General features: G+C 66.1%; 4 protein-coding genes across 7 annotated transcripts; 2 read left to right on the top strand and 2 right to left on the bottom strand.

The window, feature by feature from the left end:
• Positions 1-6,045: 6,045 nt before the first annotated feature.
• On the bottom strand, positions 6,046-9,302 carry SAPCD2 (suppressor APC domain containing 2). 3 transcript variants are annotated; one of them, XM_058659537.1, is made up of 6 exons: positions 8,486-9,278; positions 7,207-7,319; positions 6,824-6,964; positions 6,629-6,736; positions 6,461-6,556; positions 6,048-6,376 (listed from the first exon to the last, which is right to left on the bottom strand). In XM_058659537.1, the coding sequence occupies exons 1-6, from the start codon at positions 9,036-9,038 to the stop codon at positions 6,248-6,250; spliced, it is 1,140 nt and encodes a 379-aa protein (XP_058515520.1). In that variant the 5' UTR covers positions 9,039-9,278; the 3' UTR covers positions 6,048-6,247. The 3 variants fall into 3 exon arrangements, with proteins under 3 accessions (XP_058515521.1, XP_058515520.1, XP_058515518.1); XM_058659538.1 differs by lacking the exon at positions 6,629-6,736 and having other exon boundaries at positions 6,046-6,376; positions 8,486-9,302; XM_058659535.1 differs by having other exon boundaries at positions 6,461-6,736; positions 8,486-9,283.
• Positions 9,303-10,549: 1,247 nt separating this feature from the next.
• Positions 10,550-13,890, top strand: UAP1L1 (UDP-N-acetylglucosamine pyrophosphorylase 1 like 1). 2 transcript variants are annotated; one of them, XM_058659530.1, is made up of 9 exons: positions 10,550-10,950; positions 11,045-11,249; positions 11,336-11,511; positions 11,844-12,016; positions 12,093-12,290; positions 12,526-12,701; positions 12,879-13,064; positions 13,200-13,266; positions 13,524-13,890. In XM_058659530.1, the coding sequence occupies exons 1-9, from the start codon at positions 10,662-10,664 to the stop codon at positions 13,617-13,619; spliced, it is 1,566 nt and encodes a 521-aa protein (XP_058515513.1). In that variant the 5' UTR covers positions 10,550-10,661; the 3' UTR covers positions 13,620-13,890. The 2 variants fall into 2 exon arrangements, with proteins under 2 accessions (XP_058515513.1, XP_004593675.3); XM_004593618.3 differs by having other exon boundaries at positions 10,563-10,950; positions 12,093-12,286; positions 12,561-12,701; positions 13,524-13,887.
• Positions 13,891-15,171: 1,281 nt separating this feature from the next.
• On the top strand, positions 15,172-22,592 carry MAN1B1 (mannosidase alpha class 1B member 1). Its single transcript, XM_058659543.1, has 13 exons — positions 15,172-15,409; positions 15,539-15,647; positions 16,167-16,255; positions 17,394-17,506; positions 18,102-18,208; positions 18,978-19,160; positions 19,599-19,747; positions 19,869-20,057; positions 21,353-21,543; positions 21,626-21,746; positions 21,887-22,084; positions 22,168-22,299; positions 22,371-22,592. The coding sequence occupies exons 1-13, from the start codon at positions 15,299-15,301 to the stop codon at positions 22,572-22,574; spliced, it is 1,896 nt and encodes a 631-aa protein (XP_058515526.1). The 5' UTR covers positions 15,172-15,298; the 3' UTR covers positions 22,575-22,592.
• Positions 22,593-23,459: 867 nt separating this feature from the next.
• Positions 23,460-26,804, bottom strand: DPP7 (dipeptidyl peptidase 7). Its single transcript, XM_058659527.1, has 13 exons — positions 26,666-26,804; positions 26,483-26,596; positions 25,782-25,921; positions 25,390-25,553; positions 24,998-25,133; positions 24,850-24,931; positions 24,613-24,779; positions 24,472-24,532; positions 24,264-24,382; positions 24,039-24,195; positions 23,903-23,967; positions 23,729-23,799; positions 23,460-23,646 (listed from the first exon to the last, which is right to left on the bottom strand). Exons 1-13 carry the CDS (start codon positions 26,742-26,744, stop codon positions 23,544-23,546), a joined length of 1,458 nt encoding a protein of 485 aa, XP_058515510.1. The 5' UTR covers positions 26,745-26,804; the 3' UTR covers positions 23,460-23,543.
• Positions 26,805-27,332: the final 528 nt, after the last annotated feature.

Raw genomic sequence — 27,332 nt, 5'->3', positions numbered from 1 at the left:
GCCCAGCTCTGTGCTAACGTTCCTGAGACGCAGCAGGTGGTGGTCCCTGTCAGCCAAGTCCTGTCCGGGGTGCAGGTTCCGGCTCCTGGCCTTGGCCTGGCCCAGCCCCAGCTACTGCAGCCCCCTGGGGAGTGAACTGACAGGTCGCTTGGTCTCTGTCACTCCCTGTGGTCTCTAAGCCTGCTCCTTGCTGACATGCCCTAGTCATGTCCAAGGCTGTCACATACCGATCACAATGTTTGTTGAAGCTGCTTCAAGTGAATTCTCAGTTTCCAACAATTCTTTTCAGGCAGACATTGTGGTGTAGCAGGTTAAGCTTCTGCCTGCGGCACCAGCATTCATATGGGCTCAGTCTCAGCTGCTCTACTTCCCATCCAGCTCTCTGCTTGCAGCCTGCGGCGACAGTGAAGGCCGGTCTAAGTGCTTGGGACCCTGCAGCACGTGCTAGACCCGGAGGGAGCGCCTGGCTGCGGCCTGGCCCAGCCCTGGCCTTTGTGGCCATCTGGGGTGTGAACCAGCAGATGGAGAATCTCCGAGTCTCCCCGGCCTCTCATCTGTAACTCAAATAAATTGAGATCCTCAAAAAAACAGGGGGGTGGGGTGGGAGTTGACAGTTTTCTGGAGTTTATTCTTTTTTTTGTAAGATATGTTTATTTTTATTGGGAAGTCAGATATACAGAGAGAAGGAGAGACAGAGAGGAAGGTCTTCCGTCCTAGGAGGTGCCATCTCATGATGCCCTTAACCCTGAGTCCAGGGCCATCTTACTTCCAGACGAATAACACGTGCGGCCTCTGAAGAGTAGAATCTTTTTTTAAAAAAGATTTGTTTATTTTTATCACAAAGTCAGATATACAGAGAGGAAGATCTTCCCTCCGATGATTCACTCCCCAAGTGAGCCGCAACGGCCGGTGCTGCACCGATCCAAAGCCAGGAACCGGGAGCTTCTTCCGGGTCTCCCATGCAGGTGCAGGGTCCCAAGGCATTGGGCCATCCTCGACTGCTTTCCTAGGCCACAAGCAGGGAACTGGATGGGAAGTGGAGCAGCCGGGATTAGAACCGGTGCCCATATGGATCCCAGTGCATGCAAGGTGAGGACTTTAGCCACTAGGCTACTGTCCCAGGCCCTGGAGTTAATTCTTTAAAAAGCAGATACAGGGGCTGGGCCTGTGAACAGGCCCCTCCACTCCACTGGTTGCTTTTGGCTGGTGGGGGCGAGGAGCACAGCCTACTTAGCCTGACTGCTTCAAAGCAGGTGGCACCACTTTGACTTGGGCAGCCAGTGGGTGAGCAACGAGTTCTGGGGACTTGGGGGTATGGAGTGACTGCCTAGGGACACGTGTGGACAAGGCCACTCTGTGTGTAGGTGAGGAATGAAGCCTGAGGGACTCCCAACGACAGAGCCGCTGTGCCTGCAGGTAAGCGAGGGGACTGAGACCTGGTGGTGTGGAGGAGACTGCAGGATCTGTGTGGTTCAGACTGACCCACCAGCCCACGTGGGAGTCCCGAGATGTGCTTGTTGGTGACGAACAGCACCGACCACCACACGTTGGCCCGGATCAAGCCAGGGCTGGATCCCAGTATCTGACTGAGGGGAACAGGGCCATGACACCAACCAGCACGCGAGAGAACCAGGTCCAGGGGAATGATTCTGTGGGGGTGTGCAGGCCCAACCCTGAGGTGCCACTAGTTGGTTCAACAGTTGGGGTAGTGATGGGCTGAGCTTGGTGTGACCATGGAACCTGCCACACTCACGGGTACTGGGGCTAAAAATAGTCAGGGCAGGTCCAGGCTGCAGTGCCTGCGTGTGCATCCTAAAACGGTGTGGGGTGGGTCAGGCCACACTCTTCACCAGCTTATATATAAGGCCACGACGGCAGGCTATGCCGGGCAAGGGCCCAGCACCTGCTGGCACATATGAGATCTGGGTCTGGGAGTGGGCCAAATGGGGGAACTTGGGAAACACCCCTAGTGGGTCATAACTCACTGATGGTCACATGGTCCAGGCCTGGGAGTCAGCAGGCTGGCAGGGCTGCTCCATCCGTTGGCAAGTGTGTGAGTTGGTTTTGGAAGGGGGTGGACTGGGCAGGGCCAAGCAATCTTAGCTCACTAGCAAGCACAGAAACCAAACTGGAGCGCAGGTTGTGCTGGGCTAGGCTGTCACACCTACTGGTTTGCATGAGCCAGGGATGAGAGCAGACTGAGCAAGGCCGGGTTCCAGCACCTGCCAGCGAGAGTTGGGACTGGGGGCAGGCCAGGCCAGGCCAGAGCGTCCAAAGGCAAAGGCCAAGACAGGGGAGGGACTACACCAAGCTGGGTCAGAGCAACCACTGGCACGTGTGTGATCTGTGGCTGGGAACAGGCCTGATGGGGAGCCAAGGAGACGCCCTGGCTGGGTTGTGGTTCCCACTGGTGAGCGTAAGGGCTGGAATGGGGGCTGCTATCTGGTCTGGACATAGCTGCAGTGTTCCTCGGCACAAGTGTGGGCTGGGTCTGGGGTGTGCAGACTGGTGCTCGTGAGAACCAGGGTAGGTGTAGGGCAGGCTGGGCTAGATCTCTGCGCCTGCTGAGCCATGAGTGAGCTGGGTCTGGGTGTGGACCAGGCTTGGCTGGGTGAAGGCCAGCAAGGAAAAGCCACTGTTCCTGCCAGGACAGGAGGTGGACTAAATAAGGCTGGCCCATGGGTCCACTGATGGACGTGAGATCTGGCACTGGGAGACGTTCTGATGGAGGAACTTGGGCAACTCCTTTGTTGGGACACAGTCCCTGCTGGTGAGCACAAGAACCACAATAGGGAGCATCCCAGACAAGGCCAGGGAAAGGTACCCAGCGGCGTACATTTGGCTCAGGTTGGGGCGAGCCAGGCTGGGCCAGTTCATATCATCCGAATCTGAGCACCAGAACGGAGTGTGGGTCAGGCCAGGTTGGGCCACAACATACCCAGTTCACATGAGGGCCAGGACTGGGGACCAGCTGGGCTGGGCTAGGCTGTTGCCCCTACCAGTTTGAGCTGGAATTGGGGGTGAGCTGGAATTGGGGGTGGGCTGGGCCCAGCAAGGCTACAACACCCACCGTGGTGAGGCCGGCCATGCCTGACTGGGCCACAGTATCCAACCAGCACACGTGCGACCCGGGGGAGAGGGGGCAAAGCCAGTAGGGGGGCTGCATGGAGCTCCCCTGCTGGACTGCCACTCCACTTCCACTGGTGAGTGTGAGCGCTGGGATGGGAACAGTCTAGGACAGGCAGGGCTACAACATCTGCTGGTCTCATGTGAGCTGGACCAGAGGACAGCCAGGCTGGGTGCATGCATAAGCCAGAGTGTGGGCTGGTTGGGCTTTGCCGCAGCATCAGCTGGCAGATGCTGGCATGGGGGAAAATTCTGTCAAACTGCAGAACCATCTGGAGAGTGGATGATCTGGGAATGGGTGTGGGCCTACTAAGGAAACAGTGGGCGCCTCCCTCTTGGGTTGTCCCTCCGACTGGTGAGCACAAAAACCAGGACTAGGGGCAGGCATGGCTAGACAAAGTAGCACCCGCTGGCAGGTGTGTGGGCTGGATAGTGGGGCCTGTTGGGTTGAACTAGGTTTCAATGCCCATTGACATGTATGATTCCTGAATGGGATGTGGGACAGACTGGATAAGTCTGCTGTACATACTGGCAAGCAAGGGAACCAGTGAAGAGGGCGGGCCTGGTGGGCGTTATTGTGGGTCGCTCCGACTAGGCTGCAGCGCCCACTGGCGTACATGAAGGCCGAGTGTGTGCTGGGCAGGGTCAGCCTGGGCTGCAACACCCACTGGTTCCAGTGGAAGACAGGGCTGGAAACAGAACCAACCCAGCAATTGCAAGCACCAGCGTGTGCATAAGCTGGTTGGGGCGACAGACTGCCAGACCTTGTACTGGCAAGCACACACAAGAATCAGGTCTGGGATCACCTCAGATGAAGTTTCTTGGGGAATCCCCCAACTGAATCACTGGACTCAGAACCCCAACCATGGAGAGAATTGCAGGTTCCATGGTCTGACCGTGGAGTGCAAGTGTCAAAGCTGGACTCCTCAGAGGCTCAGACGGAGCAGTGGACAGCATGTCCAGGTGCACATGGAGGACGTGGCAGTCCATTGGAACCTGCAGAGGACACTGGGACCACACAGAGGACGAACAGAACCAACTGATCAACTGCCCCAGCCAAGTGCTGGCAGTGAATACCCGGGCAAACAGACTCTGGGGTGGTTTATGGCAGCCAGTGGATTCTGGAGAGATTTCATCGTGCTTGGAGTGGCGAGATGGGCAGGAATTCAGACTGTTCAACTATCAAAACCACTTGAGTAGGACCCTTGGAGCACGCCCCACATGGGGGACCCTGGGATGGCGTCGGGTGGCTGTCCTCCAGCCCAGGGTTTGGGAGGCTGGTGTGGCTTCTTCCCTCAGTTCCCCTTTCCTCCAGGTACAGGAAGCAAATGGACAGAATGTGGACATGGTCTCACCCACCTTCCTGTAGCCCTTGACCCTTTGTGCCCTAACCAACTATGTAAAAATCATGAAAAACAAATATTTTTTTAAAAGCAGATATGAGCCTAGCGGCTAAAGTCCTCACCTTGAACGCCCCGGGAACCCATATGGGTGCCTGTTCTAATCCCGGCAGCTCCACTTCCCATCCAGCTCCCTGCTTGTGGCTTGGGAAAGCAGTTGGGAATGGCCCAAAGCCTTGGGACCCTGCATCTGCGTGGGAGACCGAGAAGAGGCTCCTGGCTCCCGATCAACTCAGCTCTGGCCGTTGCGGACAATTCGGGAGTGAACCAGTAGATCTTTGTCTCTCTCTGTATAAATCTGCCTTTCCTGAAAGGGTTAATTATAATGGTAACTAGAGATTAAAATCATCTCACTTGCCTTAGCGTCTCGTTTGGATTCATTGAACCCCAACACTTTCCAATAACAATTTTTAACACTTTGTTTTAAAGCAGATTGCGGCTCACAGAGAATCAAGCCTGGGGCAGAGGCCGAGGCCCTGTTTCCCCGCCCCCCCAGGCCCGCGTACTGCACCTCCCTGGGGGTGCTGCTGGCCGGCATGGGGGGTGGGGGGACCCCCATTTCACACCTTCCTCCAGCTCCCCGCCCCCCTGTACCTGGCAGAGCTATCGCACCTCTCTCCTGGAAGCTGGGATGTGGACCCAGCGCTGTGACTTGGGGTTGGGGTGGCGGGCAGGGTGGGGACTCAGATGTGTGGTCCAGTCTGTGGCCACCCAGCTGCCCAGTGCTCAGCTCAACTGTGACTCAGGAAACGGCCCTCTGGCGGGCCAAGGTGGCTCACCTGTGACTCCTCATAGTGTGGGCGACAATGCTGTGGCAAAATGAGGCCCAGAATCCTACTGGTCCACACACTTTATTCCTGTGGGCAGAGGCTCGGTCCCCGCAGGCCCTGTGGCTAGCTGGCAGTGTCGCCTGAGGGACAGCACCATTTTCCTCCGTTCCTGACCTATGCAGAACCTGGGGGTGGGGGGCCCAGGGCTGGGGCCACAGACCCTGTGACATGAACTCCACGCTGATTGCCGCTGCGCTCTCCCCCGCCTGCTCGCCTCATGGGGCAGAGCAGGGCAGGGCAGGGCAGGGCAGCTATGCTTATTCCTGGCCCTGGCAGCTGCTGACTGCTGCATGCCCAGGCCGAGGGCCACCCTGCCACATCAGCGCCACGGGAAAGACACTGGCTTGGCTTCTTTGGGTGGCACGGCCGCTGCCTGTGTGGGAAGGGCTGACCGCAAGTTCCCTCTGCTACCCCCCAGTACCTTGCGCCCACCCAGGGGAGTTCACTGGGCCCCAGGCAGTGGAGCAGCACACGCAGGGCTCTGGGCCAGGTTGCAGGGACCAGGTCTGCCCTGTGTGCGGGTAGATTTGGGGGGGTGTGGGGAGGAACGGACAGCCGGGTCCCAATGCCAGTTGGGGTCCCCAGCTGCAGACCACCCCAACCTGATGGCCACTGGGGAGGGGGTGGCGCCAGAGACATGTACTGTGCAGCCCCTGCTGGCCACAGCCAGGAGTGCAGCCGGAGTGATTGGAGACCAGGAATGGAGATGGGCAGCCAGGGTCCCCAGCAGCCCCAGTGTCCACTGCCCGGCCAGGATGCAGAGGCGTGGCTGCCACTGGTCCCGCGGGGTGGGTCCCCAGTGTCCACTGCCAAGTGGGGCAGCCAGGAATGTGGGGATGTGGCTGCTGCTGGCCCCGCCGGATTCCCAGTGACCACTGCTGGGTGGGCCCACTAGATGAAGGTCGAGTCCAGGGCTGCGCTGTCCTGCTGGCTGTGTGCACGGGCCTCGAACAGCTGCTTGATGAGGGCCGACTTCTCCTGCTCCAGCTGCGTGATACGCTCACTCTTGTCGCTCACCTCCTGGGGGCGGCCAGGGTCAGGGGCGCACACCTCCCCGCCCACCTGTGTGAGGAGGCCCCGCCCGCATGCCACCTCCCCGCTCACCTGTGTCAGGAGGCGGTTCTGCTCCTTAAGCATCAGGATGGTTTGCTGCTGCCAGCTGGGCGAGGGCGCGGCGCTCGGGAGCCCGGAGGGCAGTCCCTGTGGGAGGGCCGGGTCAGGCGCAGCCCCTGGACCAGGGCTGGCGGGCAGGGCCGGAGCCGGGGCACTCACCCTGCCCACACAGGCAGCGGCCAGCAGCTCCCCCAAGCATCGCACCACCTCCTGCGCCTGGGGCAGGAGCTGCCCCAGTGGGCGGGGACTCCCTGCAGCCCCAAGGTCCTAGAGGGAGGCGGGGGAGGGATGGTCAAGGCCGTGGGCCAGGCCCCAGGTCCCCACCACCTCCGCCAGGGAGCCGTGCGCACTCACAGCTCGGCCTCGGCCCAGGCGGCACTGGCGCTCCTGCAGCTGCTTCAGCTGCTGCTGGTACCAGTCGCGGCCCCGCGCCATCATCTCCAGGCCGCGCAGCAGTACTTCCTTCTCCTCCTCCAGCTCTTTCATCTGCCGCAGCTGCAAGCCCGGGCGCGCACGCTGCTGAGCACGCGCGTCCGCACCCACCCACGCACACCTGTGTGCCAGAAGCCTGCGGCCATGCGAGCAGAGACACAAGGCCCTGTGGGTTCCCGCAGCAGTGCGGTGTGCCCCGGAGCCCTGCCCTGCTCCTTCTCCCAGGGACCTCATGCCCTCCTCCGTCACTCCAGCCAGGCAGGGAACAGTGAGCTGCAGCTGTCCACCGAGCTGGCCCCACTCACCAGGCCGCAGTCCACGCCGTCCGTGATGGTGTGCCTCCGCCGCTCCCCTCGGGCTCGCGGGCCTCGGCGTGCGTCCCAGGCTCCTCCCTCCGAGGCCCCACAGGCTGCTGCACCTGCCACAGGCCTGGTTTAACCCCAGCCCAGAAAGGCCAGGCTGGGAAGGCCCCAAGATGCTAGGCTGGTGCCCTGTGACCCAACATTCCTCACAGCTCTGCAGGCCCCGAGTGTGGCAAGGGCTCCCCCCACCTTTCTCCTGTACTCCAGTGCCCTTCAGGAGGTTGCAAAGGCTCCTGGCTACGGACACACAGCAGCCAGCGCGGGTGAGAGGGGGTGGCTGACAGCCCCCAGAACGTGCCAAGGTTGGGCATGGGGCCCGCAAGACATTCGTGCTGCAGGGCACATGCCCAAGCATCTCTGTCTCCAGCCCCCGTGTTCACCCAGCGCCTCTCATCCCTCAAGGCCTTGGAGCCCGTACCCAAGGAGGGTGTGGGCCTGGCAGGGAGCCCGGCCCACAGCCCCAGCCTGCAGGTCCCAATGGGCTGTGCGGCTCTGGCTGCCGCCTGGAGGGAAGGGGCAGGTGAGGGAGGTATGGGGCCCCAGGGATGGCCATAACTGTGGGGTACCCTGGGGGCCGCACCCCTGGGCACACACAGCCTCAAGAAGAGGCCGGGGCTGGGGCTCCCAACCAGGTGCCCCAACGTGGACTCTGTCACTCAAGCAGCGCCCCTCATCACAGCTGCGGCCCCCCCTCCCACCCCATGCAGACACTGCTCCCCAACCCCGGCCACTGCATACAGCCCCGCGGGCACAGGGATAAGGCCAGGCCACGGTGGCTCCAAGCACCACTTATGGGGGTCAGGTGGCTGAGGCCCGGGATGGGCGGGGACCGCCAGGGGCAGGCTGGGTGGGTGAGGGGCAGCCCCAAACTCCAGCCACAACGCGGCTTGTGTTCCCCAGGTGGCCATGCAGCTGTGCCCTGTGTCTGCCACCTGGACCAGAAGCCAGGAGAGGAGCCTGCCTGCCTCCATATGCCCCCTTAGCAGGCTGTGTCCGGCCCAGACCCGCAGTGGGGCAGGGTACCCCGGGATTCTGGCAGAGCGGCCACAGGAACAAGGCTGGGCACTCAGGTGTGGGGCAAATGTTGGGGCTGGCGCCTCTCCCTCTCGACTCACAAGGGTCCCTTTGCCCCTTGTGGTCCTGAAGCGGGGTAGGGTCTCCACCCAATACCCAGGGGGGCAGGGGAGGGCCGCCTCCGCGGGGAGATGCCCCGAATCCTCACCGGCGTCCGCACTCGGGCTCCGCTCCAGCGCTGCGCCCTGCGGCCGCTCGGGCTCCGCGGGGCAGGGCGCCGCCTCGGCCGGGCCACACGGCCCCTCGGGGCTGTGGGCCGCGCCGCCGGGGTCGGCCGGCGGGGGTCGCGCGGCCAGCGGCAGAGGTTTCCTTTCCAGCAAGGTGCGCGGCTCGTCGGCCGGGGCGAACGCCAGGCGCTGCGGCGGCAGGGGCGGCCGGGGCTGGGCGCGCGCGGGGCCCCGCGGGCCGCCGTCGGCGCTCAGCAGCGAGGCGCGCAGGCCGGCCACGAAGCGCTCGAAAGTCAGGTAGCCGCTGGCCGGGGCCACTCGGCGCAGGCCCTCAAGCACGCCGCGGGGCAGCTCGCGCGCGTCGGCGCCCTGCCAGCGGGACTCGATCTCCCGCAGGTGCACGCAGCCGCGCCGCCGGTCGTCCAGGATGTCGAAGAGCGTGCGCAGGCTCTGCAGAAAGGCGCGGGGCAGGCCCTCGGTGCCGGGCGCGCCGGGCGGCTCGGCGCCCCGCTCGGCCGTCGCGGCCCCGGCCATGGGCGCGGGTTCTGTCCCCGCGCGGCCAGCGCGCGGCCCGGGCCACAATGGCGGCTACTTTTTGAACGGGGCCCGCCTCGCGCGGCCGCCCCATTACGATGCGCGGCCTCCATTGGCCCGAGCGGGGCCCGTCTGCGCCGCGATTGGCTGCGAGGCGGCCGGCCTGGGTTTGATTTTCCGGTGCCAAGGCGCGCGGAGGGCCGGGGGGGCCCTGGGGCGCGCCGGTCCTGCTCCCCTGGGTCCCTGCTGCCCCGGCTTTCCCGCCGCTCACAGAGGCCCCTGTGTCCCCGTGGCGGCCAGCGCCGCCTCTGGTCCCTCGGGGCTGTCTGGCCTGGTCTGGTCTTCGGGATGCGGGACAAAGCCACTTTCTCCCGTGTCCTCGGATGCCCATCTGTGACCAGGTCTCCTCCGCTACCCTTACAGCCCACCCCCACTTCCCAGCTGGGTGTCCCCTCACACCCGTGACCTTCTCGCAGCTGTGGGGGCTGTCTCCCCACAAAGCCCGCCCCCCCCCCGACGTGGGAGCAGGGCAGGGGCCACCCCACAGGTGGCCTCAGTGATTGGTGCTCCAGGCCAGGTGGGGAGGCGGGTGTTGGTGCTTTCAGGGCCCGCCCTGAGCTCACCGGTTGCAGCCGCATCCTGGGGCAGGTGGCCCTGAGCCAGCACTGGCCTGTGGGCTTGCCAGAGGTAGGAGGTGCTGGGAATTTCCTCTCTGGGGAGCTCCGACATGGCCTGAGGGCCCGTGCCAGGCCAGTGTGTGGCCTGCTTCCTGGTGTCCTGACAGACCCCCTGCGCAGGGCACTCAACGGGGATTGGTCCTGCTCCTTTTTTTGTATGATTATTTTTATTGGAAAGGCAGACCAGATTTATAGAGAGACAAAAAAATCTTCCATCTGCTGGTTCACTCTCCAAATGACTGAAACAGACAGCTGAGCAGATCCGAAGCCAGGAGCCAGGAGCCTCTTCCAGGTCTTCCACGCGGGTGCAGGGTCCCAAGGCTTTGGGCCGTCCTCGACTGCAGGATGGGAAGTGGGGCAGTCGGGACACGAACTGGCGCCCATATGGGATGCTGGCACTTGCAGGGGGGATTAGCCAGTTTGACCTTCGCTCTTTTCCCCAGGGAGTCCTGGAGCCTTCGGGTAAGCAAGGTGACTGGCGACCACAGCCTGGGGGGCACCCTGAATGCACACCCCAGGACTTTGCACCTGGGGCCCTGGGCTCGCTTCTCCAGCTTCCGGCCCGGCCCCCTTAGGCTAAACAACAGCAAGAGGAGCAGCTTTCACAGGCGATCGGTCCCCACACGGCCAGAACTGGCCTTCCCACATTCTCCCCGGGGCGGATTCCAACAGGAACAAGTCCGACATTGTTCGTTTTGGTAGCGGAGCAGCGGCGCTGGGAGGTGCGGGGTGTAGTGACTCGGGCTCTTCCTCTCCCGCCTCCTCCCTGGATCCCCGCCCCCGGCGGCCCCGCGCCAATGCAGACCCCGTAGGGCCGGAACCGGCCTCCCTGGGGCGTTCCCGCTGCCCAGGCGGCCCCTCACCCTGGCCCGGATCCTCCGCCCACGGAGACGGCCCCGCCCGGCGGTCCCGTGACGGCCGGAGCGCGGGTCACGAGTGCGGCGCAATGGCCTCGGAGCGGGATGTGCGCGCCCGGCTGCGGCTGGCGGGCCAGGAGCACCTACTGCGTTTCTGGGACGAGCTGGCGCCAGGGCCGCGCGCCGCGCTGCTGGCCCAGCTGGCCGAGCTGGACCCCGTGGCGCTGCGCGAGCACTGCCAGCGGGCGGCGGCGGCCTGCGCGCGCCCTCCGGGCCCGTGCCCCGAGCTGGCCGCGCGCCTGCGGCCCCTGCCCCCTGAGCGTGTGGGCAGCATGAGCCATGGCGACCCCGAGGCGCGGCAGCGCTGGGAAGAAGAGGGTAGGGCGGCCAGGCGGTAGAGAGGGAGCTGCGAAGGGTGCTGACGGGTCCCTGGGGCACGCTGGAGTCCCCTTCATTGGCCGTGCGCCCCCAGGTCTCCGGCAGATCGCCCTGAACAAGGTGGCGGTTCTGCTGCTGGCCGGCGGGCAGGGCACTCGCCTGGGTGTGGACTACCCCAAGGGCATGTACCGCGTGGGGCTGCCCAGCCAGAAGACACTCTACCAGCTGCAGGCCGAGCGCATCCGGAGGGTACAGCAGCTGGCCGGGGAGCGCCACGGGGTCTGCTGCACCGTGCCCTGGTGTGTCCCCTGCCCCCGCTGCCCAGGCTGCCCATTAGGCTGTGACCATGACTGCGACCCGAACACCCACCCATTGTCCACTGTAGGTACGTCATGACCAGCGAGTTCACACTGGGACCCACAGCCACCTTCTTCCGTGAGCATGACTTCTTCCAGCTGGACCCCTCCAACGTGGTCCTGTTTGAGCAGCGTATGCTGCCCGCCGTGAGCTTCGAGGGCCAGGCCATCCTTGAGCGCAAGGACAAAGTTGCTCTGGCACCAGGTGTGTGCAGCCCAGGGCTGAGTCAGCCCCACGGCACAGCCCCAGGGATCCAGCCCAGGGCTGAGTGCAACCCCAGGGATCCAGCCCTTGGATCTAGCCCCAGGGATCCAGCCCCAGGGCTGAGTCAGCCCCAGGGATCCAGCCCCAGGGATCCAGCCCTTGGATCTAGCCCCAGGGATCCAGCCCCAGGGCTGAGTCAGCCCCAGGGATCCAGCCCTTGGATCTAGCCCCAGGACGCAGCCCAGGCTCTGGCTGGCTGATGATCCAGCACTGCCTTCCCACAGGGACCACAGCTCCTTCATCCTGAGACCTCCCCCTCCCTCCCTCTGCAGACGGAAACGGTGGCCTGTACCGTGCACTGGCTGACCACCAGGTCCTGGAGGACATGCAGCACCGCGGGGTGGATTTTGTCCACGTCTACTGTGTGGACAACATCCTCGTACGCCTGGCAGACCCCGTCTTCTTGGGCTTCTGTGTGTTGCAGGGGGCTGACTGTGGCGCCAAGGTGAGCCCCCACGGCCTCAGGTGGTGGAGCAGGGGCACCCCAGGAGCTGTGGCTGAGCCCCTCCCCCATGGTGCAGGTGGTGGAGAAGACCGACCCCCAGGAGCCTGTGGGCGTGGTCTGCCAGGTGGACGGCGTGCCCCAGGTAGTTGAGTACAGCGAGATCAGCCCTGAGACTGCGAGCCTTCGGGCATCCGACGGCAGCTTGCTTTACAACGCGGGCAACATCTGCAACCACTTCTTCACTCGGGGCTTTCTGCAGACAGTTGCCAAGTGGGTGTCTGCTGGCTGGGGACCTGGGCTACAGCCAGGAGCCACTGAGGGCTGTGGGTGCAGAGGGTGTTGGCTTCAGCCTGAGGGGCACAGGAGTACCCTGGGGATGGGCTTCATGGCCAGGGCCTCGCTTGCCCCTGGCTGACGGTGCCCAGTTTCAGCTGGACAGTGGGGGGTGGGACACACAGGGGAGCTAACTGGGTTCCGCTGAGTCCAGACCCAGGACATCCATCTGGCAGCTCACTTTGATGGCCTGGCCCGGCCCTCCCCCCAGGGAATTTGAGCCTCTGCTGCAGCCGCACGTGGCCGTGAAGAAGGTCCCACATGTGGACGAGCAGGGCGCTCTGGTGAAGCCGCTGAAGCCCAATGGGATCAAGATGGAGAAGTTTGTGTTTGATGTGTTCCCATTCGCCAGGTCCGTGGGAGAGCTTGCCCTGCTCCCGTTTTGGGGGGGGACCTGCAGGCAGGTCCCAGGAGGGAGGAGCTCAGGCCTCCTGGGGAGCCAGGCACGGGCCCCTTGGTTGGTGGGAACAGGGTTGCCCTGCCTGCCACATGGTCCCCACCTCAGCTCTCCCTCCCACCCCACCCCCAGCAACCTAGTTGCCTTCCAAGTGCAGAGGGAGGAGGAGTTCTCGCCGCTGAAGAACGCGGATGGGGCTGCCAGCGACAGCCCCTCCTCAGCCCGGCGTGCCCTGCTGGCTCAGCACTATCGCTGGGCCGTGCGGGCCGGTGCCCGCTTCCTGGATGCGCAGGGCACCCCTCTGCCTGCGCAGCCCTGGTGAGTGTGGGGCGCAACCCCACTGTGCCCAAGCTTCCACAGCAGCTGGCTGCAGGCTCTTGCCTGGCATGGCTGAGGACGGGCTGCGGCGGGACTGGGATGCTGGGGGACATGCTGACCGAGCACCGCCCACAGCCTGCCACCCAACGAAGACCCTCCGGCCATCTGCGAGATCTCACCCTTGGTTTCTTATGCGGGAGAGGTGAGCTTGCCCACTCCCTGTCCCCTCTTGATTGCTTTTGGCCCAGGCTTGAGTGGGGCTGGGGCAAGGGCCAATCCTGGGGGCCTTCCCGACAGAGGGCGGCCCTCAGCTGACCTCCTGGGCTAGGCTTGCCATCCGGGGAGGGGGGCTCATGCTGACCTGGGACCTTAGGGGGATTGGGTCTTTACCCCTGACCAAGGGAAGGGCTGTAGCACTGGCAGGCAGACACGTGGCCACCATCGCCCGCTTGTTGCCAGGGTCTGGATGTGTATTTGCGAGGCCGGACACTCCGGTCCCCACTCATCCTGGACGAGACTCGAGCCAGGGAGCTGCTGCTGGCCCAGGATCCCTAGCCCACAGTCAGGCTGGTCCTGAGGCCCAGGTGCCCGGCCTGCAGAACTCGGAGGAGACACATCGCACGGATGCCCCATCTGCTGGACTGTGGGCGCAGCAGGTCTCAGAGTGGGCCTTAGGGAGGTGTGGTGTACTGCTGCCCGGCAGGTGCCAGGCCTGGGGGTGCACCGGGTTGTGCCCTTTGCCCAGGCTGCAGGATGGATGCCAGACCAGCTCCAGAGACACCCCTGCCTTCCCTGTCAGCTGGGGTGTACGCCCCCACCCCCAGCGATTCATGCAGATCTGAACCGTTGCAGCCGCCCCTCAACGTGGCCTGTCTGCAGCTCTCCCTGTTGGGGGCCGATGTGGGAACCAGCTGGGCAGCCCTGTCCCCGCAGCAGGGTGTGATGCTGACCTGCGCCCTCCTGGCCCCCACGGCCTGGATGTCAGAGCAGCTGGGACACCTGTCCTCCGCCCCGCCCAGCGGGGACTCTGGGGGCAGTCCGTGCAGGCTGGGCTGATGGAGCTGGGTGGGGTCGGCAGAGCCCTGGCCCCTTGGTGCTTTCCCTGGCTCTGTCAGGCGCCTGCTGCTAAGGTGTGCCTTGGGCCCTGCAGCCTGCCCACAGTAACTGGCACCTCTTGGCTCTGCAAGTGCAGCGCTACACTTTTTATCGCGTTTTCACATTTCAGATGGCCATAAACCTACATACAATTGTGTAGACGTCCCGTGTGTGTCCTTCATGCGGCCACCCACTCACACGCGGCCTGAACCCGTCTAGTGTCCACCAGGTCCCTGCTGCGCGCGCCTGTAATCCCGCCGCCGGCGCTGGACAGGATCCCCAGTCCATGTGCACACACAGGTCCGTGTTCCTGCAAGTGGCCGGATCCTGCCCTCACACCGGTGCACCATGGCCTGGGACACATGGGGTTACAGTGGGCTGCCCTGGCGAGGGGGTTCCAACCCTACAGCCCCGCGCGCCCAGGGGCCGTCAGGGCGGCGAGGCGGCTCCGACCCAAAGCCCCGCGCGCCCAGGGCCGTCAGGGCGGCTAGGCGGTTCGACCCCACAGCCCTGCGCCCAGGGCCATCAGGGCGGCGAGGCGGCTCCGACCCAAAGCCCCGCGCGCCCAGGGCCGTCAGGGCGGCGAGGCGGTTCGACCCCACAGCCCCGCGCCCAGGGGCCGTCAGGGCGGCGAGGCAGCTCCGACCCAAAGCCCCGCGCGCCCAGGGCCGTCAGGGCGGCGAGGCGGTTCGACCCCACAGCCCCGCGCCCAGGGCCATCAGGGCGGCGAGGCGGCTCCGACCCAAAGCCCCGCGCGCCCAGGGCCGTCAGGGCGGCGAGGCGGCTCCGATCCACAGCCCCGCGCGCCCAGGGCCATCAGGGCGGCGAGGCGGCTCCGACCCAAAGCCCCGTGCGCCCAAGGCCGTCAGGGCGGCGAGGCGGTTCGACCCCACAGCCCCGCGCCCAGGGGCCGTCAGGGCGGCAGGGCGGGGTCCACCCCAGCACCAACCCGGAAGCGCGTGACGTGCGGCGCAGGCGCGGCGGGGCAGACCCGCACTGGCCGAGCCGCGGGATGGGCGGGGAGTCGGCCGCGCTGCCATGGCGGCCCGCGAGGGTGGCCCGCGCCGGGTTCCGGCCGGAGCTCCGAGTCGGGCGTCCTGACGCGGCCGGCCGGCGGGCTTCCCGCGGCCGTGGCCGCCATGTACCCGCCGCCGCCGCCCGCGCCGCCCCGCGACTTCATCTCGGTGACGTTGAGCCTCGGCGACCGCTACGACAACAGCAAGGGCTGGCGGCGACGCTCGTGCTGGCGGGTGAGGGCCGGGGCGCGGGGCGCGGGGCGCGGGGACCCGAGCGGCCGGCCTCGTGCGCTCCGTGGCCTCCCCCGCGCACCTGCCACGGGCGGGGAAGCCACGCAAACCGCCGCCCCCGCCCGGTCCTAGAAATGGAAGCAGCTGTCGCGGTTGCAGCGCAACCTGACCCTGTTCCTCGCGGCGATCCTGGTGGTCTTCGGGCTCCTGGCGTACCTGAACTTGGCCGAGCAGTGGCGAGGTAGGCGCTCCTGTGCCGCGCGAGCCTGTGGGCCAGTGTGGGGCCGCCCCCCGCGCGGGAGCCTGGGGCTGCGGGAGCGGATGGAGGGCCTGAGGACCTTGGAGCCGAAGGTGAGGACGGAGCGCCAAGGCCTCGTGACACCCGCCAGCCTTGCATTCGATCTGTGTGTTATATTTCTGAACATGGGTGGGAGACAGGGTGGGGAAGAGGCCTTCAGGCTGCTGGTTCACTCCCCAGGACAGCAGGGGCTGGGCCTGCCCAAAGTCCAGAGGCGAGATCAAGGGGCAGGGGCCTGCCCGGGAGGCCGTGGTCCGCTGAGCTGCGCCGTGCGTGGGCCTCTCTCTGTCCCCATCTCTGTCATGGAGGAGGGAGACGCAGTAGGCTCTCCCATGTGCTAGTTTACCCCGCACCAAAGCCAGGGCTGGGCATGCGGTCTGGGTCTCCCCTATATGTGGGGGTGGGCAGGAGCAGGTGGCTGGAACGGGGGTTCAGGTAAGGCTCCTCCCGTCCCCTGTGCAGCCTTGCAGGCCGCCGAGCAGCTGAGACCAGCCCACGCACCTGTGCTGCCGCCCCCCCAGAAGGCCAACGCCGACTTGCCCTCACCCCAGGTATCCGCCCGGGCACAGGCCTCTCCAGATGGGAGACATCATCTTCCTGGCCTCGTGACCTGTGCGCCCCGCGGCGAGGGACAAGCTCCCTGCCACACTGCCCCGCAGCCCCTGCTGGGCCCAGAGCTGGGCTGGGGGCTGGCTGCACCCGAGGGAGGCTGAGAAGGAGCCCCCAGCCTGGGCCCTGGGGATTCCAGGGGTGGAGAAGAGCTGCGAGCTGGAAGCACGGAGACCCTCCCTGTGGGGTTGGGAGGCAGCGGAGGGGCTGGTTCACTGGTACTCAGGAGGTGGTGTGGGGCCTCCAGCGTCCTGGCGTCCAGTGGGCTGTGGTCCACCCGGGGTAGTGGAGACCAGCGGTGGAGACCAGGGACAGGGCAGGGGCTACGTGGAGGGGCGGCCGGAGCTGTGGGCATCACATGGTGGTTTTGGGTGGCAGTGGGTGGCCATGGGGGAAGAAAGTCATGCTGGCCCAGGCTCATAGATGGCATGGCCAAGGTCACGCCTGGCTCGGGAACCACTCGCTGGCTGCAGGAATGAGGGCCGGCCCAGGCACAGCTGGCGCGCAGGAAGCTGCCAGTGCTCGGTGTAGTCGCAAGCCGCGGGGTGTCGGGGCGCCAGAAGCAGCCACCATGCCCGTTGTGCTGGCGTGCACATGCCCACGAGCTCTGGGTGTGCCAAGACTTTGTTGCGCAGGGTCCGGGCGTGGGCTGCCCCGCTGCATGTGGCTCACGTGGGCACTGGGCAGCAGGGCTCGAGGCTTCTTCTTGCAGGCCTGGCCGCTCGGTAGGGGCTTGCCCTTTGAGACTCCATTCTGCCATGGCTGGGAAGCAGCACCCAGAGCAGAAGGCGCAGGGGATGGGGCAGCATGCCGGCCCGTGAGGCGCCTGGCAGGACCCATGTCTGGGGTCTGTGGCTTCTGTGGCCTCCAGGCCCAGGGCTTGAGTGTGTAAATGTTGGAGTGCCCAGCCAGGGAGCTGGCCCTTGTCCAAGGCTGCTCTGGGCGGCCTGCCACATTACCAGTACCCATTGGAGCCAGTTATAGTGTGGATCTGCATCCGAGGGGTGCCAGGGGCTGGAGGGGAGTGCCTGCAGGGTCTGGGAAGCCAGGAACCCTCACTGACTGTCATCGGGGCCTCAGAAGCCCCACCAGGACCCACATCACCTGCAGATCGGAGCCCCTGAAGGCGGGCAGGAGCGGGAAGGGGCCCTCGTCAGCGCTGATGTCCACAGCGTGCCCAGGACAGTCATCAGGTAAGAGGAGCTTGTTGGAGAGAGGTGCCCGGCCCGTGCCCCAGGTGGGTGTGGGCCTTTCGTCTCGCCTGCGGGCTCGTGCCCTGCGGGTAGCAAGTCGGCAGAGGGGAGGATCCCACAACACTGTCACCTGCCCAGCAGCCCGGGGCTCTCGTTGCTGTCCCAAGACTGACCTGGGCCCTGCCTGCTCTGAGTGGCCAGGTGGCTGCTCCCCAACGTCCTGGACTGAGCCAGAGGTTGCCCGCCTGAAGAGAGGCTGGGAGCCTGTGCCGCTCACGGCGCGCTCCCCCGTGGGCAGACAGGTGCTGGGAGCTGGCATTGGCGCTCTAGGCAGGCGGGCAAGTCGCCCCGTGTCGCCAAGGAGAACAGTCCTGTGTACCCCATCGTGGCCCCCAAGTGATGGGGTTCCCCCAGGAGGCCCTGAGGCCGCCCTGCCAGCAGCACCTGCTGTGCTTCTGTGCTGAGTGCCTGACTCGGTGACCCTGAGTGGGTTCGCCCCCAGGACGACGGCATGATGGTTCTGGAGGGATGTGGGCGCCTGCAGCGTGCGGGGCTGGGGTCCCCCATGCCCTGACTGCTGGATCTGTCCCTGCAGCTGGCGGGGCGCAGTCATTGAACCTGAGCAGGGCACAGAGCTCCCCTCGAGGGCGGCAGGGGCCCCCAGCAAGCCCCCCACGCCACGGCCTGTGGTCCAGGACACAGGTGAGGCTACCAGACCGCTCTACAGGCTGTGGGGGTTGCCCCGTTCATGGCCGGGCAGTGCCGGACAGGGGTGCACTCTGGGTCCCCAGATGGCCCCGGGGCACCGCATCCTAAGCATCGGGCCCTCCTTGGACCTGGCATCCTGCTGTCCCTCCAGCTCCCACCTGATGGAAGGGTGCGGTGAGGCCAGGGGACTGCGTCCAGTCCCCACAGGGGACCCAGCTGTCCTTCCAGCAGGGCTGGGGCCTGCGGAGATGGGCACAGAGCTGGTGTAGTGCCCACAGGAGTGCCATGTGAGGCTGCCGTGTCGGGGAGGCGCCTCTTGCTGGGTGCCTGGGTTTTGTGAGGGATGCCTTGCTGGCCAAGCCTCCCAGGCTGTGCTGGGCACTGCCACTCCAGACCCCATCAGACATGGGGGGATGCAGGCAGGAAGCCTGAGCACCCTGAGCCATGTCCGTCCCTCAGCAGCTGCCCGTGGTCCTCCAGATGCCGTCAGCTGCACACTCTCTGGCTGCTCAGAGCAACTCTAGGCATGCCGTGGTCTGGGCCTGCCTGCCATGGCTCGGGGGCCTGCCCATGGCTCAGGGTCCCACCTGTGGCTCGGGGGCCTGCCCATGGCTCAGGGTCCTACCTGTGGCTCGGGGGCCTGCCCATGGTTTGGGCCTGCCTGCCATGGCTTGGTGTTCTGCCTGTAACTCGAGGTCCTGCCTGTGGTTGGGGTCCCGCCCGTGGTTGGGGTCCTGTGTCTCCTGAGCCCCCCTCCTCACAGCACCCAGCGAGCGCCAGAAGGGTGTCATCGCCGCCTTCCTGCACGCCTGGAAGGGTTACCGCCGCTTCGCCTGGGGCCACGATGAGCTCAAGCCGGTGTCCAGGTCCTTCAGCGAGTGGTTCGGTCTCGGCCTCACCCTCATCGACGCCCTGGACACCATGTGGATCTTGGGTCTCAAGTCAGGTAGGGGTGGGGACGGCGGCCTCCCTGGCATCGCAGCCTGGTCCCGGCCTCCGAGGCGACTCACACGTTTGCCTGGGCTCTGGGAAGGAGCAAACTCGCTTTGTGTTGGCTTCTTCCAAATATTTATTTGAAGGAAAGAACTGTGGTGAGAGGGAGGGAATCTTCCTCCTCCTGGTTCTCTCCCCACATGGCAGCAGCATTCAAGGCTGGGAGCCACGCGCTCCGGTTGGGCCTCCGAGTGCTGTGGGGCCTGGGCCCTGGGTCACGGACTGGGACTGGGTGGAAGTGGGGCAGCTGGCAGCCAGCTGTGGTCAGTGCCCTCCTGCGTGTACCGACCCAGGCCCGTCATGTGTCATTCTCCTCCCCCTACCCTGCGTGTGTGCCCCCCGGGAGCCCGCGGGCTCAGGGCTCCTTCTGCAGCCGCCCCTGTTCTCCCAGAGTTCCAGGAGGCCCGGAACTGGGTGGCAGAGAAGTTGACCTTTGAGAAGGACGTGGAAGTGAACCTGTTTGAGAGCACGATCCGCATCCTTGGGGGGCTCCTGAGCGCCTACCACCTGTCGGGGGACCGCATCTTCCTGAGCAAAGCGGTGAGCGCCCCACCTGCCAGCTGGCCCCGCCCGTCGGTGCCCATCCCGTCAGACCTGCTGGGTAGGGGGCTGAGGTCCTGAGGATGCTGAGGCACTGACAGGTAGGCGGGGGCTCCCCCAGGAGGACTTCGGCCAGCGCCTGCTGCCCGCCTTCAGGACGCCCTCCAGGATCCCCTACTCTGATGTGAACATTGGCACTGGGATGGCCCGCCCCCCCCGCTGGACCTCCGACAGCACGGTGGCCGAGGTGACCAGCATCCAGCTCGAATTCCGGGAGCTGTCGCGTCTCACGGGAGTGCAGACATTCCGGGTAGGCAGGCGGCTTCCCGGACGGCAGGGTGTCCTGCTGGAGTGAGCCAGGTGCTTGGCTCCTGAGGCACACACAGCCTGTCCAGGGGGCCACAGCTGCGGTTCCTGGGCCAGGCCGATGCTGGGAGCTGACTGCATCTGGGCCCTCTGTGCAGGGGCCTTGGTGCAGTGCCCTGGAGCTGTGAGGTCCCACCCGTCACGGGCGTGGCGACTCAGTGCTATCCCAGCCAGTGAGAGCGGCAACCCCTCAGGCAGGGACCCCACCCTGTCTGCTCCATCAGTCCAGTCAACAGACACTTGGGTTGCTCCCATATTTTAACTACTTAGGATTCTGAAAAATCTGCTAAGAAGGCTGAGACAGGGCCAGTGTGGTGGTACGGCAAGTTAAGCTGCCACCTGGGGCGCCAGAATCCCGTACGGGCACCAGTTCACCTCCTGGCTGCTCTATTGCTGACCGCTGAGCCAGCTCCCTGCTATGCACCTGGGACGGCAGTGGACAGTCAGTGTGCTTGGGCCCACGCAGCCCCAGGAGAGACCCAGACAGAGCTCCTGGCTTCAGCCAACCAGCAGGTGGAAGATCTCTCTCCCTCCTTCTGGAACCTTGCCTTTCAGGTCGAGTTAAATCTTTGAAAAAACAGGAAGACAGGCAGCGGCTAAGAGGCATACCCTGCGATCTGGTCTGCCAGTTGCCCCCAGATGCCCCCAGCAGCTGAGGCTGGGCCTGGCCCCTGCCAGGAGCTCCGTCCGGGTCCCTTCTGAGGCCGCAGCAAGCCTTGGTCCTTGTGGTCGGGGGAACAGGGAGGGGAGCGGCCGCCTGGGCTGTGCACACTCGGGTCATCGGCTGCCCCGCTCACCATCCAGCTTGAGCGAGCCCTCTCGCTCACAGTCACTGAGCCCGCAGGTCCTCCTTGGGTGCTGGTCTGCTCCCCTCCTGCCCAGGCACCCTGGAAGGCAGCAGTGAGACCAGGCTGCAGTGCCCTCCTCCCAGCTGTTAGAGGTGTCTCTCAAAAAATTGCTCACGGTGGTTTCTCAAATGTGTAATCCAAAGCCAAGCTGCTTAGTGCAGAAGCCGTATTTGTGCATGGACGTAGCTGACTGTGCAGCCTGGCACGGGAGGGGGGGGCAAGCAGCTGGCCGCAGCTGCAGCTTTAGGGTCAGCTTCTGGCTGGGCTCAGCTCAGCCCTGCAGGCCCCGGTGCCAGGCACACAGCCTCCATCACCCGCTGGCTGGCTCAGCCCTCGTGGGGTCCTGAGGGGGCCCCTGCTGCATCCCCACGGCCCACTCCCCTGTCCGTAGGAGGCGGCTGAAGCGGTGAGCAGGCACATCCATTTGCTGGCCGGGAAGAAGGACGGCCTGGTGCCTATGTTCATCAACACACACAGCGGCCTCTTTACACACCCCAACGTGTTCACACTGGGTGCCCGGGCCGACAGCTACTACGAGTACCTGCTCAAGCAGTGGATCCAGGGCGGCAAGAAGGAGACACAGTGAGGCCCCTCCCAGCCCTGGGTGCCTCCCTCGCGGGGGTGAGGAGGTCCCAAGCCCCTGCCGACCAGCTGCCCCGTGCAGGTTGCTGGAGGACTACCTGACGGCCATCCAGGGCGTGAAGAAGCACCTGCTACGGCGCTCTGAGCCCAGCAAGCTCACCTTTGTGGGGGAGCTGGCCCACGGCCACTTCAGCGCCAAGATGGTGAGCGGTGCCCGGGGCCCCCTGGGCCGGCCAGCTCTCCCTTGGAGTGTGTGTGTGGGGGCTCACCTGGGGTCACCCATTAGCCTTCCGGGGTGCCAGGGCGGGCTGGGGCCCGGTGACAAGGGAGCCTCTGGTTCCAGGACCACCTGGTGTGCTTCCTGCCAGGGACGCTGGCCCTGGGCGTCCACCACGGCCTGCCGGCCGAGCACATGGAGCTGGCCCTGCTGCTCATGGAGACGTGCTACCAGATGAACCGGCAGATGCAGACCGGGCTGAGCCCCGAGATCGCACACTTCAACCTCTACCCCAAGGCGGGCTACCAGGACGTGCAGGTCAAGGTGAGTCTTGCCAGGGGCAGGTGTGAGGGGCCTGGTTGGCAGCCGGGCAGCCATGGCCACGCCTGAGCCCGTCCCGCCTGCAGCCATCAGACAGGCACAACCTGCTGAGGCCAGAAACCGTGGAGAGCCTGTTCTACCTGTACCGCATCACACGTGACCGCAAGTACCAGGACTGGGGCTGGGAGATCCTCCAGAGCTTCAACAAGCACACGCGGGTGAGTGGGCCCCACCACATGCCCCACAGGCGGTTCTGGGGCATGGCTGAGGCCCGGCTCTGGTGGTGCAGGTCCCCTCGGGTGGCTATTCGTCCATCAACAATGTGCAGGACGCACAGCGGCCGCAGCCCCGGGACAAGATGGAGAGTTTCTTCCTGGGCGAGACGCTGAAATACCTGTACCTGCTGTTCTCCGAGGACGCCGGCCTGCTCAGCCTCGACACCCACGTGTTCAATACCGAGGCCCACCCTCTGCCAATCTGGTCCTCTGCCTAGGTGCACTGGCTGGGCCGCTGCCCACGTCCCGGGCCATGCTGTGGGTCGCCCAGGGCCTGCCTTGGTTCCTCCCACTCTCATCAGACTCAGGTACCCTCCTGCTGCCTTTGGCGCAGGGATGGGATGACAGAGCTGGCCCCGCCCCCTACATCCTGAGGTTCCAACCAACATAAAAGTGGATTTGTTCGCAATGTCTCCTGCGTGGGGTCTGTGCTGGGCAGTATGGGCCAGGTCTCAGGGCAGAGCCCCCTACTGCTCCCGAGGCACAAGGGGACCAAGATGCTTGTTCAGTCCGGGTCAGCCTGCCCCCTCCGAGCCCCTTGTTGGAGCTGACCGTGGCTGGGCCAAGCGTCTGCGCTCATGGAGTCCCATTCCTGCCTGGTGTCCATGCCAGGAAGGACACCTGACACCTGGCCACTAACCATGACCCTGGCAGGTGGCGGGCTTCCACCCACCTCCTAGGGCCTGACACCCAACCTGAGCCTGGTGTGGCGTGGCCAAGAGTCCCGTGGGCAGGACACAGGCAGCTGTGGAATCCATGAGGGCCGGCGATGCACCAGGCTGCACCCCTCCCAGCCGCTCTGCTTCCTGTCCAGCTCCTGTGAAGGCCAGCCAGTGCCTGGATCCCTGCACCCACGTGGGAGACCGGAAGAGCTCCTGGCCCAGCCCTGGTCATGTGGCTGATAGGCACGACCCAGTGGACGAAAGCGCATTCTGTAACTGCCTTTCAATAAACCTTTTTTAGAAAAACCAGCCTGGCTGGCGTGCTCTGTGCGGGACTGGGGAGGACCAGAAGGAAATGTGGGTTGAGGTAGAGTCCTCTTTATTGCGTATGTGGCTTAGCCCAGGCCATGAACTGTACCAGACTCCTGCCACATGGGGCCCCCAGGACGGGAGAGGGCTGCACCACCCCCCAAGCCCCAGTCACACGGTGCAGACGCTGCTCTGGGGCCTCAGGGCAGCCCAGGCTCAATGACCCTCGAGTGCAGCCGCCTGCACCCACTCTCGGATGAGCGAGGCCTCCAACTTGCGGGCCGCCAGCACAGACGCGGGGTCCTCTGGGTGTGATGCCCTGAGGAGCCAGAGGATGGGCTCAGCCGGGCAGGCTGCACCTGGCCCAGGCGTCCCCCCAGCCAGGCCCCTGCCCTGCGCACCTAAGGTCCAGGTGGTGTGCCCCTCCACGGATGGTGATGGCTACAATGGAAGCACTGAGGTTTTTCCGTATCTGCCAGCAGTGAGAGACCCCGTCAGATCCCCATGTGGCCAGCGGGGGCGGGAGCAGGCCCCCCCCCCCGTGGGCTGCTCCCCTAGGAAGGCCCCTCACTCACCCCGCCTCCTGCCCAGGGGTCCAGGTCGCCATTGGAGAAGATGATGTTGCTGGCGGCTCTGAGGTCTGAAAGGGGGCAGTGGGTGAAGCGAGGGGCAGGGCGCAGGCACCCCCTCCCAGCCCAGTGCCTGGCTTACCATCCCCCCCGAAGTTGGTCTTCAGCCAGTCCCGCCGGGGCCACACGCCCCACGTGTCCTGGCAGTACTGCCGGCGCTGGGCCTCGGTAAAGGGCAGGGGAGGGAACATGTCCGTTTTGTTGTTGCTGGTGAAGGTCAGGTTGATCTCGGTGCAAGCCTGTGGGCCAATGCTGCTCAGCCATGGCTTTGCCTGTGGCCCAGCCCGGCCCTGCCACCCCTGCCCACCTGGTAGTCCCAGGCTCGGGCATCCGAGCCGGTGCCACAGCCGGTGGGGTCGGCGCAGCTGTGGTACAGCTTGTAGATGTCGTAGCAGGACTCGGAGCCCGAGGAGTTGTACACCAGCCCTGTGGAGGACACGGCTCCTCAGGCCCTGCCCCGCCCAGCCACAGTCCGCGGGGCTAGGGGAGCCCAGCTTCTGCCAGCCCCAGGCCACCTGCCAGCTCCCGGAGGCCGGCGACACGCTGGTTCTCACTGAGCAGCCGCTGGCAGCCCACCTAGGGAAGAGGCAAAGCCTCAGCGGGGGCAGTGGGGTCCACGCCAGCCCAGCTCCCTGCCCCGCAGGGACCGCGCCTGCCTTGACTGGGTTAGCGGGCAGGCGGCCCATAAAATCGGTGGGGTAGGGGTAGTCCATCATGGCCAGCACGGTGAAGGCGTTGCGAGCGAACACGAACAGCTGCTTCAGGTCCTTGGCCCCTGAGAGCGGCTGGCAGGTGCGGAAGTCCCGGCTGATGCGTCCGGACGCTGCGGAGAGGAGGCGCTGAGCGAGCTGCAGCCCGGGGTGCTCCCGGGGGCGGGCACGGGGGCTCCTCACCTCGGCGCTGGAAAGAGTACTGGATCTCTGCGAAGGCCTCCCGCACGGCCTGCTCACACTCGGGGCCCTGGGCCGCGAAGTCCTGCGGGGAAACAGAGTTGCAGTGGCCGCCAGCCCTCTCCTTCCAGGGGCTCCCCAACACACTCACCGCTGTGACATCACGGAAGAACTGGGTGGGGTCCCCGAGGCCTGCCACGGACACAACGGGGGCGCTTGCCGCCAGGGCGCCAGCTACCAGGTGCGGGTACTTCATCCTCATGTAGGCGGCCAGCATGCCCCCATAGCTGGAGGTGGGCAGGAGCTGAGGCCAGCGCATTGCTGCTGCCCGCGCCTCCTCCTCTAGGGACGGCCTGGGTCCCGCAGAGCACAGCCCAGAACCCGAGCCCATGGGTGGCAGGTAAGGCACAGGCAGGGTCCCAGGGGGCAAAGCTGTGAAGGTCCCTCGGGCTAAGCTGGAGCCACCCTAGTGGGGTGACCTGAGGGTCCCAGCAGTTTGGACAGGGTCGGGGTGTGGGGATGGACCCAGTGGAGGGGACCCACCTCCCTCCGAAGGCGATGGCGGGGACGTGCGGGACCCCCAGCTCCTTCCGCAGCGCCTGCAGCAGCACTGCGAAGTCGGCCAGCGCCTGCTCCACAGTCAGCAGTTCCGTGTGCCCAGGCCGTGTGGACTGTGCCCCAAACGGCAGTGACTCCCCGTAGTACCGCTGCGGGCAGCGGGGAGGTGCGGCTGAGCCGCCAGCCCCCCAGCCTCGACATACCGAGGGTCCCCACTGCGCTCCCAGCACCCCCTAGCCCTGGTCTAGTGGGGTCCCCACTGCGCCCGCAGCCCCAGCCCAGCGGGGTCCGCACCGCTCCCCGCGCCCCCAGCCCAGAGCGGTTCCCCACTGCACGCCTCCCGCGCCCCCCCATCCCCGGCCCGGCCCGGCACCCACGTGCTCCGCGAAGACCAGCAGGGCCTTCTGCCGCGCTGCCAGCTCCACGATGAAGCCCGAGTTGTTGGCAAAGACCCACACGTCACCCTCGTTGCCTGTGTACAGGAATATTGGCCCTCGGCCGCGCTCCCAGAACCGGTCTGCGGGGACAGGCGGGCGTCGGCAGGGTGGCGGGGCACGGGGCGCGGGGATAGGCGGGCGTGGGGCGGGCGCAGAGTGTGAGGCGGGACGGGGCGCGGGGATAGGCGGGCGTGGGGCGGGCGCAGAGTGTGAGGCGGGACGGGGCGCGGGGCGGCGGGGTGCTGGACGCGGGGACAGTAGGGCGCGGGGCCAGGCGGGCGCGGGGCGCGGGGACAGTAGGGCGCGGGGCCAGGCGGGTGCGGGGCGCGGGGACAGTAGGGCGCGGGGCCAGCCGGGGTGCGGGACGCGGGGACAGGCGTGCGCGGGGCGCGGGGCCAGGCGGGCGCGGGGCGCGGGGACAGTAGGGCGCGGGGCCAGGCGGGTGCGGGGCGCGGGGACAGTAGGGCGCGGGGCCAGCCGGGGTGCGGGACGCGGGGACAGGCGTGCGCGGGGCGCGGGGCCAGGCGGGCGCGGGGCGCGGGGCCAGGCGGGCGCGGGGCCAGCCGGGGTGCGGGGCGCGGGGACAGGCAGGTGCGGGGCGCGGGGCGCGGGGACAGGCGGGCGGCGGCAGCCCCGCTCACCTGAGAGCAGGAAGCGCTGGCGGAAGGTCCCGTTGCCGAAGCTCTCGAAGTTGAAGTGGTCCAGCGGCTGCTCCAAGTAGCCCTCGCGGAAGCCGGGGTCGCGGACCCGGTGGCCTGCGGGTCGGGCGCGGGTCAGGGTCGGGCGCCCAGCCCCCGGCCCCGCGGGGCGCCCGCCGCACTCACCCGCCGCCCCGAGGCCGAGCAGCCCCAGCAGCGCACCCAGCGCCAGCGGCGCCCACCGCGGACGGCGCCCGGCACCCATGGCTGCCTGCACCCGCCGGTCACCTGACCCCGCGGCCACGTGACGCGGCGCGCCGCCGCAGCTTCCGGTCCCTCGGTTCCCTGGCGCCCACTGTGTCTCCACGGAGACGGTCGCGCGGAGTCGCGTGGGGCGGGCAGGGATGCGGGAGCCGGGCGGTGGCCCCGTGGCTCGCCCAGGCAGGGGCTACAGCCGGGCGCCTCTTCCCCTCAGGCCCACCTCATGGAGGCGCGGGTTCCCTGCCCACGGCGCGGGACTGTGTCTCTCCCTAGGCCTCCCACCCCGCTGTGCCCTGGACGCCCCTGCTGTTCTGGATGGCCGCCTCCTAGCAAACCCCTGACACTAAGAGGGGCCGGGCCAGGAGCACGGGGTGGGCCGCTTCGGCTGCAGCCACAGGCCACCAGGGACAGGCCCAGGGCAGGCTGCAGAGGGGCTGGACCCTGGGATCCCAGCCCTAGCTGTGGCCAGCGGCCAGCGGCCCCTCACTCTGTCATGGACCGTGGGTGGGTGACAGTGTCCTCACAGCCCTGTCCAGGCCCCCATGCCAAGGCTGTGCCTGGAGCTGCCTGAAGGGCAGTGGATGCTGGGCCA

The sequence above is a fragment of the Ochotona princeps genome, unplaced genomic scaffold (assembly GCF_030435755.1).
Source record: "Ochotona princeps isolate mOchPri1 unplaced genomic scaffold, mOchPri1.hap1 HAP1_SCAFFOLD_388, whole genome shotgun sequence".
Classification (NCBI taxonomy): Eukaryota; Metazoa; Chordata; class Mammalia; order Lagomorpha; family Ochotonidae; genus Ochotona; species Ochotona princeps.
This window is presented reverse-complemented; position numbering and strand designations above follow the sequence as displayed.